The following is a 15,668-nucleotide window of genomic DNA, read 5'->3' as shown; positions in this document are numbered from 1 at the left end:
CATGCTTGCTGTCTGCTATTCCAGGGCTGCTCTGTCGCTGGAAGTTGCAGGCAAGACCTGTTGCTCCCCAGCCCCAAATCAGCCCTATGCATTCCAGGCAGAGAAGAGCCCAAACTTCTTCCTAAGGAGAAGGCCATGCAATGGTGCTCCAAGAAAGGACTGAGTTACACCCAAGCATTGACTCTGGAAGACCCCCTGTGGCCTCCCTATTGCTGCAGTCTGTGCTTCTGTGCTGCAATCTGTGGTACGGTTTCCTTAGTTTTAAGTATTCAGTGAAATCAAGGAACATCTCATAAGTAGGAGTTCACCTCTTTGGTGTGAAAGGTGTGCATTCCCTTTCTGGAATCACATATTTTTTTTTTTTTTGACCTTCTGCTCTTTATATGGTGAACAGGCTGAGAACCAGACAGTGCCCTGTCTGTAGGGCAGCTAAAGGTCCCAGTGTTTTCTCTGTGAGGGGTAAACTCYTGCCCTCATCTCTCCAGAGGGAATTTCACCCCTCTGGCATCGGCTGTGTGGTGTACAGCGTCACGCAGTTGGACCRCAAAACTTCCAATGCTTAACACAGCTGCATTTCAGAGGGGCTCTGTGGCATTCTGCTGCCCTGGGCTATGACTAAAAACACAACTATTTGCCCCATAACCTGGCACACTCTGCCTAACATCATAAAAACAGGCCTCAGCATCTGTAGGTTGCCTAGGGCATTGGCACTAAATCCAGCCAAGAGAGCACATGTTCTTGCCTGTGCCAAAGTATACGGCACTTCCACCTACCAAAGGGACCGAGCAGCCACAGCTCCCAGCAGGGTCAGCCCCGCAGCTGTGGCTGAAAGGCATGCCAGCACTTCTGAAAGGCATGCCAGCTCTCCAGGTGACCAGAGCTCACACCGCCAGCCACAGCAAAAAGCGTTCAGTGCCTCAGATCAAACATCCAAGAAGATATTCAAAAGCCACCTGCGTCTCTCTTTTTGATCACAGGGTGTTACCAAAGGTTTGGCTGTTGGCCCATAGGTAAATACACCTCAGACTGCATGCATCTAGGTTAGGATTTCAGAAGTGACCAGGTCAAGGGAAGGCTGTGGGCCCTGGTCAACAGAGATGAGGTTTCATCTTGGGAAAGTGCTACTGCCATCTCATCTACCCGAAGACCAAAGTTTAGTCCTGCCAGGCTCCATCTTAGGTAACCACGTGGCTGCTGTTTCTGCAGGGTCTGAACACCTCAAGGTTTTGATTGAGTTTCTCCTGTCCTGTGAGAAAGGAAGGTCATTCTCTGTCCTTGTTTTGCAGGCAGGGAACTGAGACCATATGCAGGCCACGTGTTTCAGAAGTTTAGCATCRGGTAGAACATCATCCTTTCACCCCCCACAAGACAGCCTACCTCCAGCAGCTGTGGACAATGGAAGCTTACATCTACTGTAGGCACCTAGCTTTGAGACACCAAAGGACAGATCCACAAAAGAGCTGGGGCACTGCAATACCTAAGTTTTATGTACCCTGCTATCTTGCAGAGTTTCCAGTCCCAAACTAGGTAATACTCAGGACCCCAACAGTATGCTTGGGATGGTCAAGTGTTCAGAAATGGGATTCACAGACAAGAGAAGGAAGTTGCCTGGCATAGCCCCCAGTAATTGCTTAAGAAAGATGAGGGCAGTTCTCAAAAGATACTTAGCCAACAAACTCCAAGCTGAAGTGCCCATTTCAGCTAGGAGCACTCTTCTGGTGTAAGATGTACAAACATTATTGAGAATCTCTATGAAAAGCCAGAAGAGGAGACTCCAGAGCAAAGCATTTTGCACTCCCACCCAGGAGGGAGGAAAATAAGGTTATGCAGCCTTTGTTCAAAGGCTGTTTAGTTATATRTATGTGTAGGAAAAGGACTCCAAGAGGAGCTCTTCAGAAAGCTTCACCCTAGAAGGTCCTACAGCCCATCAAGGGGCCCAAATCCTCAGCCAAACCAGATGGGGAAGAAAGAAAGATATMTTTGGAAAGATGTCTCTGACCTTCCAAACAAGTGATCTAGTCAACAGTCTTGTCTGGGCTGGGCCTCACAAGCAAGGCAGGAATGAGATGCCCTGTCTGAGATAAGGCTTGAACATGAGGGAGGAAAAAGCACCCACCAGGTAGGTATCAGCTATTTAGGGCTTTCAGGAGGTTAATGGAATTTAATAGTTAGGCCATGCTTAGACTTTGGGATCTGACTGACTCATCCAAGGTCACAGCAGGTATCAGGCAAAGCTGGTATTGAAGGCAGGTCTCCCAAATGCTGGGCAGTTGTYCACAGATAGCCTTTTTCCTTAAGCAGTGGAGATGGGATACTCTCTCAGTACATTGCCTAACCCTCTTGAAGTTCACAGAGGCTCTGCAGGTGTATCAAGCAGAAAAAGCTTTCCTTCCTCTGCTCACCCAAACAGAAATGAGAATGGTGAAATGCTGCTCTCCCTCATTTCACCTACAGGCAGAATTTGACTCTGAACAGTTAGTCCCATTGCTCACCCATCCCTCCACAGTGCTCCTCACAAGAGTTCAGAACTGCAGTCYCTCAGCCTCTGCTTTGAACAAAATGTTCTGCAGGTCACTCCTCACTCCAATATCACAACACTAACACATTTGCATGCCTGCTTCAGAGCCGCCAAAAACATCAGGCACAAATTATCCTCCCCTAAAAGGGACTGCAGCCAGTATTTGGCTTGGCTATTACCCACATCTGGCAAGTAGATTTTGCTCCATTTGGCTTCCAAATTGTGGTACAGATGTGGGCATCAGGAATAAACATCTACTAAACATGAAACTCAACATAGATCCATGCAGAACAATGGAAGTACCTTGCTAGTAATAGGGTTCCTTCTGTATATAGAAAGCAACCAAGATGAACAGCAAAGTTCACCTACATAGAAGCTTATTAGATTTTCTTCTTGCTTTTAAATAGTACACTCCAGTGGAGGCTAATGTTGCAGTACGGGACCTGGCAGCCAATCCATTGCGGTCTCAYAGATCTAAGAAAGTGAATGCAAAGAATGAGTTTTCACAGTTTTCACAGCAATACAACAGTACTGCTAAACCTCACTGTGTAAGAGGCACTAGAAAGCCAATGGATATTAGGAAACATGGTTGGGGAAAAGTCTGAGATATCAATTAGTTGTTCTTCCRGCACAGTGCAGGACCAAGTGGCACGAACAGTTCCTGACAAAAGTTTGTTTAATCTGCTTTTAAACCTTCCCTCCAGGAATGGCAATTCTATTATTTCCCTAGGCTTTAACGCTCCTTAATGTTCCTAAATGATGACAAGAGATAGCCCTTGCCTCAGAAGAGGCGGGCAAAGGAAGGTCAGAAGGAAACAGGCAGCATCAAGGTTCAGCGTCCTGCCCGAGGTCACATCACAAGTTGATAGTGGAGATGGGACAAGTGACGAGGTGACACAGCCAAACCTGGTGCCACAGGGAGCAGCTGGTTAGCAGTGTATGCAGATAAAAGTCAGACAGAGCATTTACTACAGGAGCCAGCATTCGAGCTATAACACTGTCAGCCAGCTACAAGTCACCACATCRTGCTTGTCCATGGTCAGGCAAGATTTTGCTCTCCTGCTCATCAGAAAGATGAGCCCACCCTAACACTAACATGTAGACATGCCCCATRTACCATGCTGTATGCCCAAGGCCAGGCCCTGCTCTTATCTACACCAGCCCAAGCCCGTTGCTTCCATGGCTCCATCAGGATGTGATTCATCTATGCCCCTGCTCCACCCAGCCAGCATGCTCATCTCACTGCACTTGGCTTCAGGAATCCTGCTTCACTGGGAAAGGGACTGCTGTTTACTAAGTGTTCGTAGGGGGCATCTGGCCTTAGTGTAACTTTGGTCTGTAACGTGCTATTGCAAGAGAAACATCTAATGGCAGCAAGCAAGGAATTACTGCACAGCTTCCTTTGGGTATGAAGAAAGGGTGAAACATTTTCTTGTAATGAGTCTGTGGTCACACAATCTCAGAGACTTGCCGTCACAAAACTAAAAAACCTGGCCCAGAACACACTAGTAGTCAGACCCCAAGGTGTCACTATGTGGACAGGCAGGCTACCTTCCTGAAAGTCAGTTTGGTGTTTATAGTGTACCCACAGTAACAAACCTGCTCATACCTTTTTTGCCACTGATCATACCTTTTCCCAAAGGTGTGTGTTCTCACAAGAGGATTTTTTATGCATAGAAAGACAAAACTTTGAAGTCTTTCTAATCCCTAGGGTAACTAGGAGTACCCAAAGGCCTGCTTATGGTCCTATGTGCTGTACACATGCCCAGGAAGACGTCTCTAGCATGGGATAAAGTACATTATCTAGACTTCTATTTGCAGTTATTGGAAAAATTACTTCTTCCAGTGGAAAGAAACCTGGAATGAAGTGAGTCATTCCTGGACAATTCAATGGCAGGCTTTTCCCGGGAGGACTGTTGGAGAATGCCTAAGATTAGAAACCTGACCACATTCAAAGCTACAGACCAGCTGACAATTTGGTATCAGGAGGTCATTATTACAGAAAAATAGCAACTTTTTTGTGGTCAAACCCTCCACCAACAGGAAAGAGAAAGAAAAGAGAAAGCTTTCTCCACATCTTCCCTTTCCCTTCATACTTTAATGAAAGGTCCTTAATCATTTGCAATTAACATTCTAATAAGTAAGTTGTCAGGGCAGTTCCAATGTAATTAGTGTTTCAAAGCCTACCTATTTGTCATTCGCCCCCTTCCTCTCTCCCCAAAGGTGAGCTCAACTGTACAGCTCAGGACAAGATACCTCACAAGAAAACACCAAACACTCAAAAAACAGATGCCAAGGACCTCCCATTTCCAGGTAAGGCACCTTATCAGTAGCTTCTGTAAGGCTTCTTTCAGACACAGTGCTGGGCTCAAAGAACAAGTTGTAAAAACACAACGTCCTGTGTTACGAGGAAGGTGAGGCTAGACGGCTCTTCAGGCCTTAAATGCAAAGAGGGTGGAGCAAGAGTTTCTTGGACACTTGTGCGTAGTCATATTATCTGCTAGAGGAACTTACAGTGGCGCACCATTCACTGCAGACCTAGTCACAAAAGCAAATGCACACAGCTGTGGGGTTCCAGGGTTAAACCAAGTCAGTGCTGGCTAAAGGTATGCTCTGTTAACTGTACTCTAATGCCAAGGACTTCAGAATGCTCCTGCAACTGCTCCCCAGATGGGAAAGCTGGGTTTCACATCTAACCCAAATGAGCAGGAACCTACAGTCACTTCTATAGCTCACATGAAACTCATCTGGTCTCAGCTGTTCTGTGCCCTGTGTGTGCTCTCACCTCCCATCATGCTGAAGGTTAGTTCTAGTGCCCCAAGGATGTTGATGGGGAAATATCTACTGCTGCTGACTGTGCTACTCCCTTCTGCAGGTGAAGAGACAATGTCTTCAGCATCTCAGCTGCTTAACTTCTCTGAGTTCAGGGTAATTTTTTTCTGTAGGGAAGACAATGTTCCTATGTCACCACTTAAATACACCTTCATTGAAATCATTTTGAGAAGAGCAAGCCTAGCTTGGTATATGAGGATCCAATAGAACTGTGTCTGAACAGCATCTCTTGTATACTCAGAAGCTAGGAACCAAGAAATATGTTTTCCTTCACATCTGTTTACAAAGACACTAAATTAGAGTTTAAGAACAAATCACTGCCTGCTTCTGAAGTGGGCACCAGGCGCACAAACTCTTCCGTATCAATAAGGAGCAAAGTACCTCATTATTCACGCAGACCAAGTCCATCGTCTGTCCAAAAGCATCCGTGACTTTCTGCACCACGTCTTTGAATTTGACTGGTCTTGGAAACTGGATAATCCTGTGTATGCAAACAAATACATTAGCAGTCTCAAATTAGTAAAAGTAAACTAGAATTTCAGATTAGACTTACAACTCAGCTAAGCAAGGACCTACATTCTTCTGTCATCAAACACAAACGTTACACTTTGTTCTTACACTCATACAAATGCTGTTTGTCTATATGCCCAAAAGGAAACTTGACTATCCCACAAGAATATCTACTCAAAATCTTGCTATATCTCCTCTGCTCCTCCTCCTACTGTGAGAAACAGATTGATAAGAAGGTAGGTTATATTACTTTAGTGGAGAAGCCCCATAGTGATACACTCATCAGGAATTTATCATCTCCGTTTTCAACAAGTGGTTGTGAATAGGGAGGAAGGATGTCAGAGAGGACGGTGTGGTTCGATATCCCATGACCATCACATGCAGCAGTTCTACAGGCACATATTAGTAGGTACGGTCTAGCACTACACTGACATTACTTAGATTTTCTTTGGCTTTAACACGTATCTTGGGACATCAGTTTGCAAGTTTCCAGCCCGGTGTCCTGCCCTGCCACAGTCACTGAATATCAAGCAGAGGGGATTCCATGAAAATGTCAGACAGGGAAGGGCGGGTAAGCTTTAACTCGCAGCACTATTTTCATGGGACCCATGCCCAAAATCTGGTTATCTTAAGTGTCATAGGCTACTAATCAAAGGACACATTTCTTTAGACTTCTAGCTGGGCTGTGGTTCAACAGGGCTCAAGAATTAGAAGCAGAGAAGACCCGACTGTGTACCCTCTGTGCCTGTAAGAGSCATTTAATGATTTCCAGCTAGGAACCACTTTGCCTGCATACAAATCCCCAGAGGTATTTGCGGTAAGCAGAATGACTAGGCAAGACTTTTGCATATAAAATAGTAGTTGATTTCAGGGGAATGAATCCTGCTGTGAGCTCATCTGCAGCTGGCTAAGCCTGTAGGACACTGCTGGGTAAAAAGGGTAATTTGTCCCTGCACCTGGAAAGGGACTGGGTTAGATACATACCTTTTCTCTCCCTCATATTCAAACTTGATCCTGACATTTCGCTGCTGAAAGAAAGAGGAGAAAACTGTTAGCTCCTAAACTGCATCCCAGGTCAACACACAGATCCAAAGCTCACAGCAGTTCTCAGCAGAACTCCCCTAACTTCAGTAAGYGTCTGGTCTGGTCTGGTCTGCTTAGGGCCAGCTGCTTTCCGAACTCATGGACTTCAGGGAAGCTCCATATTGCTGATAAAAGAACTTGCCGAAAAAATACAGTCTTGTGTGTAAATGAGTGGACACTCACTCATCTGTAACTGCTAGTTTAAATAAACTGCATTAATACAAGAGCAAGTTTTCAAATGCTCCACGCTCACTTGGATGAGTGGAGCTGCTATCAAAGGGGAAAGCATGTTAAGTGTCTATGTCTGATGCCAATCTTCAGTGCTCCCACTGGCTTTACCCCAGTGCTTTCTGGCTGGAAACCCCAAAACAAAGCTCAGGGTATGTTTAATAAAACTCAGCAGCGTTTGGGACCGAGAAGTAAGAACAAAGCAAAAGCTACCATCTTTTAATGGAAGTAGACAGACAGTGTTGAGTTTAAAAGAAAAAAAAAATCAATGGTGCTGTTTTTTTCATTGTTATTCCTATTCTCTTAGGTCCTACAGAATGCAAAGTGAATTACACATCAATATACACAGTAAATGCCCAAGCGGAGTACTGACCCCCTGCTCACCCCAAGAGAAACCATTCAATTTGCCCAGAGAAGAGCTAGTGGCATCTTGGGCAGACTGGGCACAGAGCTGAGCAGACACCACTAAAAGCCACTTTCCCCATCCTCTATTTGTGCCTGCTTGGCAGCAATCATAAGGCCACAAGGAGCCTTTTCATTCATGCAGCTTCTTAGACCTCACGTTAGCCAAGCGTCCCTTGGCTAGTGCCAAGAGTTTCCAGTGGTCCCCAGGCAGATCAAAAACCCCTTTACTTCCCAGACCAGGTTCAGTGACTCCAGTTAACCAGGCTCTGTCCTGCTGATGACCATAAACCTCCTCAATTGGTGGCTTTCTTTCCACGAAGAAGAGCACAGCGGGTGTATCAGCGGGGAGGGAGCAGGCTCCTGCTGCCCGCATCTCAAAGGGACGGTCCCCGGAGGGATTGGTGACAGCCCTTCCTGAGCCAGTGCCTTATCTCTTGCCCTGGATTTCTAGAGCATGAAGGCACACTTTCCATCCTCTCCGAGGGAAAGCAGAGCCGCAGCACAACCGCTTCGTCCCTAATGAGGAAAATGAGCTGGCTGGGAATCCTCGGGTTTATTTTTAACCCGACAGCTCCGCGAACGCCACAAACACCCTCCGAAGTTCAGAAAGTTGAGCCTAGAGGCCATTCAGTTGAAAAGCTTCAAAAYCCCGGGAGATTCAGGGTAACACGTCTTATCATCTCAAACTCACCCTTTCCAGCTCTCCCCCTGGCAGACGCTACGTTTGCCGACGGGACTGGAAGAACCAGTGCTGGGACCGTCACGAAACGGGGCGTTCCGGCAGCGTTACGGGCCCGCGCTAAACAGGCGCTGACATCACCTCCGTAGCTGCCGCCAGGTCTCCAGACCCACGAAATCTGGACAAACTCCAGGCTTGCTTCTAGAACCAGGCCCAAACCGTAAAAATACCAAACTAGCTCTCAAACAGCCCAAAATTCAAAAGGAGARGAGAGAACCGAAACCGAGCTCGGGTCGATGGTCCAAGTCGTTCCAAAGAGACAGGCAAATACGGGTGGGATCACTACCTTTAAATTATCTGTCGGAGAGAAAAAGATGGGCCCTCTTAYGCCAAGTTTTATTTGCACATCACCTTCCAAAAAGGGCTTAGTTCACCTCTCCCAACTGCTGGCAATAAATGAGCTGGTCTGGACTTGCTGCATGCAACTCTATAGAGTTACCTGCTCCAAGGTAAGAGGGAGGAGAGGAAAAAAAAAAGGGGGGGGGCAAGGAAGGATCTTTTGAGGTTTGTCCTTCCAAAGCAGCAGGACATGTAAGGGGAATAGCTCACACTGCTGGAAACCTTTCAAAACCCAGGTTTTGCTCTCAGCACAGACCTGACCCCGGCGCCGAACCGGGATCTAATACACGCAGTGCGTTGAGGCCGAGCAAAACAGCTTTGCAGATAAGTAAGTTTTTAAAAAAAACAGCTGGCAGCTGGAAAAGGTCAGATCGCTTGTATAAAGCTCCAGAGAGAGAGAGAGAGAGAGAGAGAGAGAGAGAGAGAGAGAGAAGAAAAGGGGGGGGGGGTGAGGAGGAAAAAAGGAAAAGGCCACATCCCTGCTGCCTCCTTTTCCTCTATAACTGACAGATAACCCATTAACCGCTCCTTTCCTTCCAAGAAACCAAGCTCTGAAACATATAAGCATTTGAATATATATGTGTGTGTATATGATACACACACACGCAGGGAGTTAGTTACAGTTTTATTTGCAGCCTTCCCTTGGTTTGCTCAAGTTTTCAACTCAYAGCTGAAGCCGAATCCATCACAGTTACCAGTTACTTTTTTTTTTTCCTTTAAAAAGCATCAGGCAGCGCCCAAAGCCCTCAGAAGGGTGCAGGGTCCCAGAGGGAGGCAGAGCATTTCTCCCCACCCCCAAATCGCAGGGGAGCAGACGCTTATTTTGGCCGTTTAAAACATCACCGAATAGAGGAAAGCAAAAACCCCGCAGCGACGCTTCCCTGGCTCCCGCTGGGACAGCTCAGGGAGCCAAATCCCGTTTTCCAGGGCTCTTCCGCGAGCGCGACGGCACCTTCGGGCCCCGCGGGGATACAAACAAAGCGCCAATCCCCGCAGGAAATACCACGGCCATTCCCGCCGTTTCTGAAATAATCCCCGCTCCGGGAGACGGCCGCTGGCGCTTCCTCCGGCCTCGCCATCCCACGGCTCTCCGGGCGGTTCGCTGTTCCTCGCCGTCCGCCTCCGAGAGGAAAAGCAAAGCCACGGCGGCGGCCGCGAACGCACCGCCGTCCTTCCAGGCTTCGCCCTCCGGCCGCGGTCAGCTCCGGCCTTAAAAGCTTTTAATTTCCCCCCGGGCGGAGGGTGTGAACGGCAGCGTGGGGGAAGGAGAGGCGCCAGCGCAGCCCAAGTTTTGGCATTTTGAGAAGGGAGACGCTGGGGTGGGGGGGGAGGGGGGACACTCGGTAAAACGGGGGCAGCGAAAAGGGACCCGTCCCCTGCGCGCTGGGGGATAGGATGAGGAATTGCTTTCACCTCTCTCGCCTTTCCTTCTCGTCGGCTTTGGAAACAACAATGAAAAGAACAAACCCCCAAAGCACTTTGGCATCAAAAAAAAAATAAATAAAATAAAACCAAAATAATCGGCATCCCGGAGGCAGGCCGAGGGGGCTCCTGCAGCTGGGCGACGCGCGAGCAGTCCGCGTTAGCCCCGCTGCTTTCAGCGACGGGCCGTTCGCCGCGAGCCAGACGGCTGGCCCGCAGCCCTAGACCACAACAGGAGATGACTAACGTGCATCGCTGGGACGGATCCGCGCAGAAAACCCCCACGCGCACCCAAGCTCTCCGGGTGACTCGGCAACCCGGCACAAAAAGGGTTTTGTCTGGGATTGCCCCCTTCTCCTTCCGGTTTGCCGGGAGCCGTGGGTCCCGCTGGGTCCTTACAGCTCTTCTCCTCCCCAAAAGAAAGCTCAGCATGGGAGCAGCTCAAGATGATGTCTAGGGGGTTCACTGCTGCTTTGATGTTTTTGTTTTATATAGCAGCACAAAACATTCATYCATCACCACCTATGTGGCAGGAGCGAGTGCTTTTTCCCTGGTGGATTCTTCCCAACTATTATCTCTTTAGCACCCAAGTCAGCTCCACACACCGACACAGGAAAGCCTCTTGCCCTAATCCAGAGCCTTCGCTGCCATCTCCAGTTAAGCCTTTTGCCTCCAGTGCTGTTCTAGGTCCCTTGCTTCTGCCCTTTGGTGACAATCCTTGCAGCTCCCCTAGCAGAGACTCGTATCTTCAAGGTGATATTTAGCGATCCCCATAATATTCYTTAACTGTAAAAACAGAGGGGATAATGCCAACACCCTTCAGGCTGCTTGGAGATCTAACAGGTGAAGATCTCTAGAACATGAGCTGTAGTTTATTCTACTTGTTAGCGTGCCTTGTCCCAAGTCCAGCTTGCAAGAGAAAAGACARTCAAGAGGTAATTTATTGAAAGAACAACTTCTAGGTCAGTCTGACATTTGTTGTCCTCTGCCTGAGAAAACATTCCTCCCAAAAATTGGATTTTACTGCCATKGGAGAGCTTGCAATCAAAACTAATGTGACAGAGGAATTGCTAGCTGTCATCAGTTGCAATAGAGGCCCCCGCCAATGCCTTGTCATTGCAGCGAGGCACAGCACTAACAACCAGTTTCATACTACTGCTGCTGCCAAGTGCTATTTATATAAATAAATGAATGCGCATATAAATAGACAGACACAAAATAGATATTCACAATCATTGCTTCCTTCTCCTCCATGCTTTTGTTTGGGTTTTCTATTCCTTGCGGTCTCACTTCTTATCCCACTCATCTTTTTCATAAGTGGGYGCAATGCACATCCTTCTCATGCTATCTCCTTCTTCTCTCTCCCATCACGTAAGAACAGGCCATACCCAAACTCCTCGGTCCAGTCAGGCCATGAGAGCATCTCAAAGGACTCCTTCCAGTTATGTCAGAGGATGCAACAGGAATAATGTCAGGGCGATCTCTCCAATCCCAGAGGATGACTCCCTTTTAAAGATGATGGCTTGYATGCAGCAGGACGAGGCGTCCACCTCCGCTCTCCTGCCTTGTTCTCACCAGCCAAAGGGCAGCGTAACGCAATGGTTAGTGCATCTGACCAGGGCTAGGGAGACTCAAGCTCATCTACTGCATCTGGTGTCAGTTTATTTGGCAGTCTAAGAGAAGAAACTGTCCTTATCACACACCAGATATTATTCCAATTTCTGGCTTATTCTATCATGCGCCATTGGATATGCAGAAACGCAGCCTCAATCCAAACCACACTTGCTAGGAAAGTAGACTTAAAAGACTTTTTTTAAACTATTCATCTAGGAATAAGTTCACTTCAAAAAAAATTCTGAAATAGAGCTGTCAGTATCTTCAGGAAGATTCATTGCGTAGGACACACCAACAGAGACTACTTTGTGTTGCCCAATCCCACAAGCAGTGCTCCATGACAGGCTCAAAATTTCATCTTCTGTCAAGAAGGCTCAAAGGAAACGCTGGGAGAGACAGAGATGAGGTAGCACTTTTGTTGCGCTTTTTGGTGGACCAAAAAAATTCTKCAAGCCACAAAAAGACAGTCAACACTGCTGTTTAAACTGTTCTTCAGTGGAAAACTGGAACATTGATTAAAGGATTCCCCTACCTCAGAAAAGTTTTTCCCACAGAAAAACTTTTTTTTTTTTTAATCTAAACTGAATGTCTAAAACCCAAGTATTTCAGCGTGAATGTGTTGCTACAAAGCCTCATAGAAATCTCATTGTTGATGTCCCTTAAGAGTGAACTTAGACATCTAAATGTCCYGTGGCTCACCCTTCCTTTCCAGGGAGACTGTACAGTGCATCCTTCAGCCCAACCAGGCAACCTGGTCAAGTAGAAAAACAGGAACACCAAGTACCAAGGGAACAAAGAGCCCCAGGGATAACAGCAGCATTTCCAAAGCAATCTCCCCCCATCCCCATCACCAAATTCTTTGCTGAAAATAAGGAAAAAGTGTCCCAAACAAATCAATTAAGATTTTCTGAGCTGCAAATATGAACCAAGTCCCCACTAATTCCACCTCCTCCTGCCACTCCCCATCTCGCAGACGAGGCTTGGTCATCCYGCAAGCCAGACTTGTTCCAGCTAGTGAAGCAACAGTTCAGCACTCTCTAACGCCCTTCATCTCGTGGGGCTGGTCAGTTTGAATCCTCAGCCTCAGATGCGAGAGGAGCAGGACACTGACTATTTGTGCCTCCTCCATCACAGAGCTCTGAGTAACTCTGAGCACACAGCTGGTCTGGTTATGGGTAAAAGCAAAAATCATGAAGGAGGTAATGCTTTCCCAAGCACCAGTGCCATAACTGGGAAGAACATTTTGATCCCCAACACAATAAAATTAAATGCAAGCGGCAGTCAACAATCTTAGAGTTTTTATCAGAGAACATAATCCTGCTGGTGATCTATAAATGGAGATAAGGAATGGATGGGTTGTAAATGCAAGATTCTACAGTTTTATGCAACTTTTGTACTTAATGATTCACCCAGTGAAAACTTACTTTCCTTGTTTCCAACTAAGTATCCGGTTAACTGTTTATACACAGCATTTACAGCTACAGCTTTCAAAAATGCATGTAGGAAGTTTCTCCCTTTGCAAAAGCAAATATGTTATTTAAGAAAAGTCTCAAAAGTTTTGCTCTCCCCGAAGTATCATGAGATGGCTTGGATGGGTCCCCACCCATCAACTAGCAACAAATGCTTCTACCCTCTGAGCCAGCCCAGGCTGTGCGCTGGATTGTCCAATTTGCCTGCAGCTGCAGAAAGCCAACTCCGAATTTCTCTGGTCAGTTTTGTAAACATCTTGGATGTATTTCAGCATAAGCTGAACGCAACTCCAGTGATTCAACTTGGACAGCTGCTACCACCAGGACACACTTTTAAACAGACGTGCAACATGCGCATGTGTTTTCGTCTGCATGTGTCTAGGAAGCCTAGAGGGATTCAGGAAAAGTATTTTTCTGCTCGGCATCCAAAGTTATTTCTTACTAGCACAAATGCCACTAGAATACGCCTGACAGTTGTAAATGACAATCTGTTTTCTKGCTTGCTAGGCCATCAGCAATTGCAAAGTTGATTACAAGCTTATTCAAAGCCACAGCACTACAAGTGGAATTCCAAGTGGACTTGCTTGCATACATCTCCAATACTTTTTTTTTTTTTTTTGGTATTTTGACAACTGAATTCTTTCTTTGCAACCTTAGTGTTTTATGGCATTTGTTCCATACACAAATAGGATATTAAATCTACCTCAGCTCTTATGTCAGTGGATAACTTCTCATATTGCCCAAGGGGCTTTTTTTGCTCAACAAATCAGCATTGTACATGTAGCAGGGCCAAAATGTTTGGGATTAGGAGCATAAAGATAAACATCAGTAATTAATATTTAAACACTTTATGTAAGTGACATTCTTCCTCCCCAAAGAGGCTGGGTGTCTACAGCTCAAAGTTGGCAGTCAACCCTTAAACTTTCCGATGTAGATTGTGTGCATGACAAATATTATAATCTCATCAACACTGTCAATAAGTAATTGAGTAATCCAAATCTWAAAAACTGCAAAGCCTGCAATACTTCTACTAAATTCAGTGCTAAATAAGTGCCTTGGAGTGAGATTTGAAATTTAGGATGAGTTTCAGGCTCACACATTTAGGTACAATTTTTGAAGTCACACTCCTGCATCTCCTCTCGGCAACATAATCTGTTTCACTATGCTGCAACAGAACCAAACATCCATGTCCTGTAGCTCTGGGGAAAAGCATCTGCTGTCTCCTCACGGCACCTCACTGGCAATAYTGCAAGTCCTAGTTCTGAGGCCGTGGTCTCCACGCCCACCTCTTATATGGGCTCTACTCCAGCAGAGCCCAACTCTGTCACAGTCTGGGGAGGACTCCAGAGAGGTCTTACCTGTTTGCTGGAGTGGACACTATTTTTATTCCTGTTGTTGTCCAGTAGCCTCCCGCATTTGCCCAACGCTGCCAAATCCTTCATAATAGAGTTTAGAGCTTCTTCTGCATCTGCAAAAGAAGGAGACACAATTGAAGTGGGCCAGGCAGCTTCACCTCCAAAAGCACTGACTGAAAACACAGCACCCTGCATTCAGTTTTTCAGCCCAAATGATTCAGTCCTGATACCCAGCTTTCCTACTGCAAAGGCATTCAAAGACAGCTCAGCGTAGTCCCCTCCAGCCCACCGCATGCCCGAAACACAGGTTTCTTCATTGCAAAAGATTATCAGAACTGGAGTCAGTGGGAAACCAGGGGAGAGAACAAGAAAGCCACCAGAAAAAGGCAACAAAAATCTGACATTAGCTATAAACTACTGCATTGGGAAATACCAATTACCAGCAGGAGAAGACTGATTAAGGACCTAAAGCACAGTATATCTATCAGAGGGAGTGACAACCTGTTGCATGCTTCCATGCTCACGATACWGTCAAGAGGGGCAGGCATTAGGCACATGCAGCTTATTACTGCATAGATACAGCTACTGCATTTTGTGCAAAACCAAGTGTCTCCAGGAACAGAGCAGGCTTGCAAATCTAACTCAAAGCCTGCAAATATGTGAGAGATCACAAAAACTATACGAAATCACATGGGACTGGGTCCAAATACTGAAGTTCATTCACCAGGGAAGAACATTCCCTGGATCCTTATGCTCAGATACAGCACTACCTCCTCTTTTTCTGATCATCTTCTGTCACATCTAGCTAGGTTATATCAAGACTGAACCTGCAACAAAAAGGAACTTCTCAGGCATGCTGTGTACCCAAAGTCATCTCACTAGAGAAACAAGGGGGGAAAAATATAGGAGAGGAAAAAAGTGTTTAAAATTCAAGGTCCTTTTCATTTCAGAGCTCAGAAAATTTTCTTGCAGCAGACATCGTGCATGTGTGAGATTGTTTATATATATAAACAAACAAATGCATAAATATATATTGACAGTGCAGTTGGACTCCCCCTCTATCTTTCCCTTTCCATTGAAAACAGGCAGGGGAAGGTGCATAGCCTGAAATGCTACATTTTCTGGAATGCTATATTGTAAAAGGAAAAGCAACC

At 46.4% G+C, this 15,668-nt stretch overlaps 1 protein-coding gene across 2 annotated transcripts in view; it reads right to left on the bottom strand.

Moving 5' to 3' along the window:
* The window catches only part of LOC146589309 (mitogen-activated protein kinase kinase kinase 3-like), a 73,372-nt gene that overhangs the window by 24,803 nt on the left and 32,901 nt on the right, over positions 1-15,668 (bottom strand). Inside the window, exons 3-5 of one of the 2 annotated variants that reach the window (XM_085316474.1) lie at positions 14,518-14,627; positions 6,845-6,888; positions 5,732-5,831 (exon numbers count right to left, since the gene is read on the bottom strand). In XM_085316474.1, the coding sequence (XP_085172600.1) occupies positions 5,732-5,831; positions 6,845-6,888; positions 14,518-14,627 (254 nt within the window). The remainder of the gene's footprint in view (positions 1-5,731; positions 5,832-6,844; positions 6,889-14,517; positions 14,628-15,668) is intronic. The other variant, XM_085316475.1, reaches the window with a different exon arrangement.

This window comes from Rhea americana, unplaced genomic scaffold, assembly GCF_003343005.1.
Source record: "Rhea americana isolate MKP2758 unplaced genomic scaffold, rheAme1 scaffold_47, whole genome shotgun sequence".
Lineage (NCBI taxonomy): Eukaryota > Metazoa > Chordata > Aves > Rheiformes > Rheidae > Rhea > Rhea americana.
The sequence above is the reverse complement of the archived record's forward strand: the minus strand, read 5'-3'. Positions and strand labels throughout refer to the sequence as shown.